Source organism: Postia placenta, assembly GCF_002117355.1.
Source record: "Postia placenta MAD-698-R-SB12 unplaced genomic scaffold POSPLAscaffold_14, whole genome shotgun sequence".
Lineage (NCBI taxonomy): Eukaryota > Fungi > Basidiomycota > Agaricomycetes > Polyporales > Adustoporiaceae > Rhodonia > Rhodonia placenta.
In genome coordinates, this window is record NW_020169845.1 from 472446 (window position 1) to 475656 (window position 3211).

At 53.5% G+C, this 3211-nt stretch overlaps 1 protein-coding gene across 1 annotated transcript; it reads right to left on the minus strand.

Annotated features, from left to right (window-relative positions):
- Positions 1-400: 400 nt before the first annotated feature.
- On the minus strand, positions 401-2642 carry POSPLADRAFT_1184906 (hypothetical protein; the record flags this gene model as incomplete). Its single annotated transcript, XM_024489109.1, has 9 exons — positions 401-758; positions 817-991; positions 1048-1125; positions 1180-1284; positions 1339-1424; positions 1781-1797; positions 1850-2071; positions 2116-2231; positions 2555-2642. The coding sequence occupies 9 exons, from the start codon at positions 2640-2642 to the stop codon at positions 401-403; spliced, it is 1245 nt and encodes a 414-aa protein (XP_024335323.1).
- Between the last annotated feature and the right edge of the window lie 569 nt (positions 2643-3211).

Below are 3211 nucleotides of genomic sequence, written 5' to 3' on the forward strand. Positions count from 1 at the left end.
ATTGAGCTACGCTATTGTCATCGAAATTTGAATGTATGTACATGGCGTGACCGCCGAGTGTATCGCATTATTTTCAGAGCGTGGCGCTGGTTATCCCATGACAACGGCACGCATACGCGCAGAAATTGAAGACAGGCCAGTGCCGGTGCTAGTAGCCCATGTCGTGCGGGCTTGTGACAAGGATCGAACTTGAATTACTAAGCGCCCGCTATGCATGGGCGTTACCAACTGTCAATGGCGTCCGAATCCCCACACTCATGTCAGAGTTCCAATAAGCAAGATCGCCTGACACTGAGTGCAATGTATCACACACCAGTATGGCATATCGTACTTATCCCTTCCGAGTCCTTTCAGCATCGAAGCACTCGTACGGGATGTGCTGGACATGCGAATAACATATTTATTTCTGAGAGACTACAATCACGCTCTTCCCCTTTATCTGGCCCGTCAACATATCCAAAATCGTCTCCCCTACATTCTCCAGCCCGAGCCGGCGGTCCTCAAAATACTTGATCTCCCCGCGCGCGACCGCTGGCGGGATCTCGCGGTAGAAGTTCGCAAGGTGCTTCGTTTGTAGAGATGACGAAAGGAAGCCAAGGATCTGGAGCTCCTTGACCACGATGAGCATCAAGTTTTTCACGGGGTACGGTGTCTCCTTGTTGTACCCAGAGACCATTCCACACTCGATGAAGCGCCCCCCTATAGCGGCGGCGTTGATCGCAGCCTCGAGGGTCTCTCCGCCGACGTTGTCCCAGTATCTATAAGCGCCACCGTTAGCCTCTCCCTGTGCGACACAACAAAAGCACTACAACACACATGTCAGTGGGGCCCTCGCGCTGGAGCACGTCAGCAATCTGTTCCTTCTTGTAATTGAACGCGACGTCCGCGCCGAGCGACTTAACGAACTCGACCTTCTCATCAGAACCGGCAGAAGCAATCACCTTGAGGCCGTCCTGCTTGGCGAGCTGGATGACCGTCGCTTCTACTGGACCTAGACGTGTGTGTGGATAGGCATCTCGTATGACTGAGCAGGGGGAGATCGCGAACCTGCGCCAGAACTAACGAAGGCGACTTTGCCCTTTGGTGCATGCGCGAACTCCCTCCACCCATGGTGTGCTGTCTGGCCTGCCAATGGCCATGAGCACATAAGAGAAAGTTAGCGCTTTGACGACTACATACCAGGCATACCACATACTCCGACGTAGACGGACCACGGCAGATTCTGCTTGTTCTCCAGAACTTGAAATAGGCTGGTGTCGGTAGCAACAAAGTACTCCTGGAAGACTGAAATCCCTTGTCAATACAATCACCTAGAACGCGCAGGGGTGAGAGGCGTACGGATGTCGCCCGAATAGACATGATCGCCGGGCTTGAAGGCAGAGTCTTCGGAACGCAGGACGACACCAACGCCAAAGTTCGAGATGCTGCGAGGATGGGCGTCAGTAATGCAGAGGGATGCGTGTTGGAGACAATAGGCGAGATGTGATGCTGCAATTTTATTGCCACTGGAGGCAGCACTGGGCGGAATGTGGCGCTTTTGCGGAGTTAGTACCTCTGGCTCTCGCCTTTTTTCTGTGTTCATTTGCTAGTTATCTACTATGAGGTTGCTGGTTGAAGTCGTCGCCATGACATCATGGCAATGTGATTTCGCTAAGCCGGACCAATTGTCCTTCAAGATGGGTCACCCGAGCCGAACGTACTCCATAGCTCAAAGCTCCCATGGACAGAGCAATGGTCGGCAGAAACGCCAGCGGAACGAGTTGGATGAAAAGACACTCACGGTTGTCCTATAACGTACTGAAGGTCGAATCTTAGCCCAATAAAGACAAACAATATTCAGAGAACATACCAATAGGTTCATCTTCCTCAGGATGAGAGGTTCGATGGAAACGACAAGCGTCTTCACGAGGAAACCGCCGTTCAGGGGTACCATATCCGGGTCGATCGTCTGAGAGCCATCGTATACCGTCGTCCGTCCAGGCACGGGGTGGTCTGTGGGGGTCTCGTTGAATAGAACACGGCCGTTCTTAATCGGTGGCATTTCGAGTTTGCGGTGCGTTTTAGGCAAGCTCTGAGCTAGTAGGTGAAATGGGCGGTGGTTAGCAGGCAACATACCTCAGGCTTTAGAAAATGAGCGAGAGACGGCTGAGAATCACGACAAAGCTGTCTGGCCCCGCACGTCCGACCGAGCGCGCAGCATTTGGTCTTAGATTGCCAGCGCTTGCCATCAGCTGCACGTAGCAGCATCCTTAGTTTGATTGTGAGGAATCAGCATTTTCTCGGGCCTCCATGAGCTTATGCCTCACGCTGCTCTGTCTATTGTTCCAGACTTTCTTGAATGTCATGCACGCTGCCCCAGTCTCAATAGGTCACCGCCGCCAATACCGCCCGCAACAAGCCAACGATAATCAGCGCAGGGAACATTTGACAGTGACCATCCCCTCGCAGTCAGCGGTAGAGTTCGTCGTCACGCAGGTCTACATCAGCCCCACTCCCGCCTCCGCCTCCGTCAGCCCCACCTGTGCGACTAGCACCCCGCCCACTCGCCACTTACTCTTCGGGCTTCCCCTCGTGGTCCGAGTAAGCTCCTCTGCGCTGAATGAAAGAGGACCACATGAGGAGGTCCCACGCAATGCAGCCATGTTTATCTCCGTTATGAAACCGAGATCGCAGAGCGCAGTTCCAAAATCAACAGATGCTTGCGTTCGTAGGCAAAACCGATCCTATGTCCACAGGGAGTGGCAGAGGTGACAGCAGCCACGCATGGACAGACCATGGTATTAGTACCGTGCTCTCCGCGGCAATGAGCAGAGCCGAACGCAGCAAGAATCAAGTTGATACGTCGAAAGATATTCATGTTCTCAGCTCGAGGAGCTAAGAGCGGTGCAAGGCGCGAAATCATAGTCTGTTTCAATTTCGGGGAGTCCAGACAGTAGGTGCGTTCAAAGTTGCCGCTCAAACGTCGCTGAAAAGAAAGCGACTTTTCGCTGCGCCTAGATATGGCTGAAGGTCGCTGAAAGGGTCACAGATGACTAAGCGTGATGCAGCCGTGATTTGATCACGTTCTTGGCTCGCGCCAGTGTTGGGCCAGTCGTCTGCCAGTCGTCCCAGTCGTTCCCACGACTGGGGCGATTAATCTACGACTGTACGACAGTCGAAAAGTCGCGGCGACTTTTCCCACGGCTTGCGCAGACACGGCCCGATATTCACG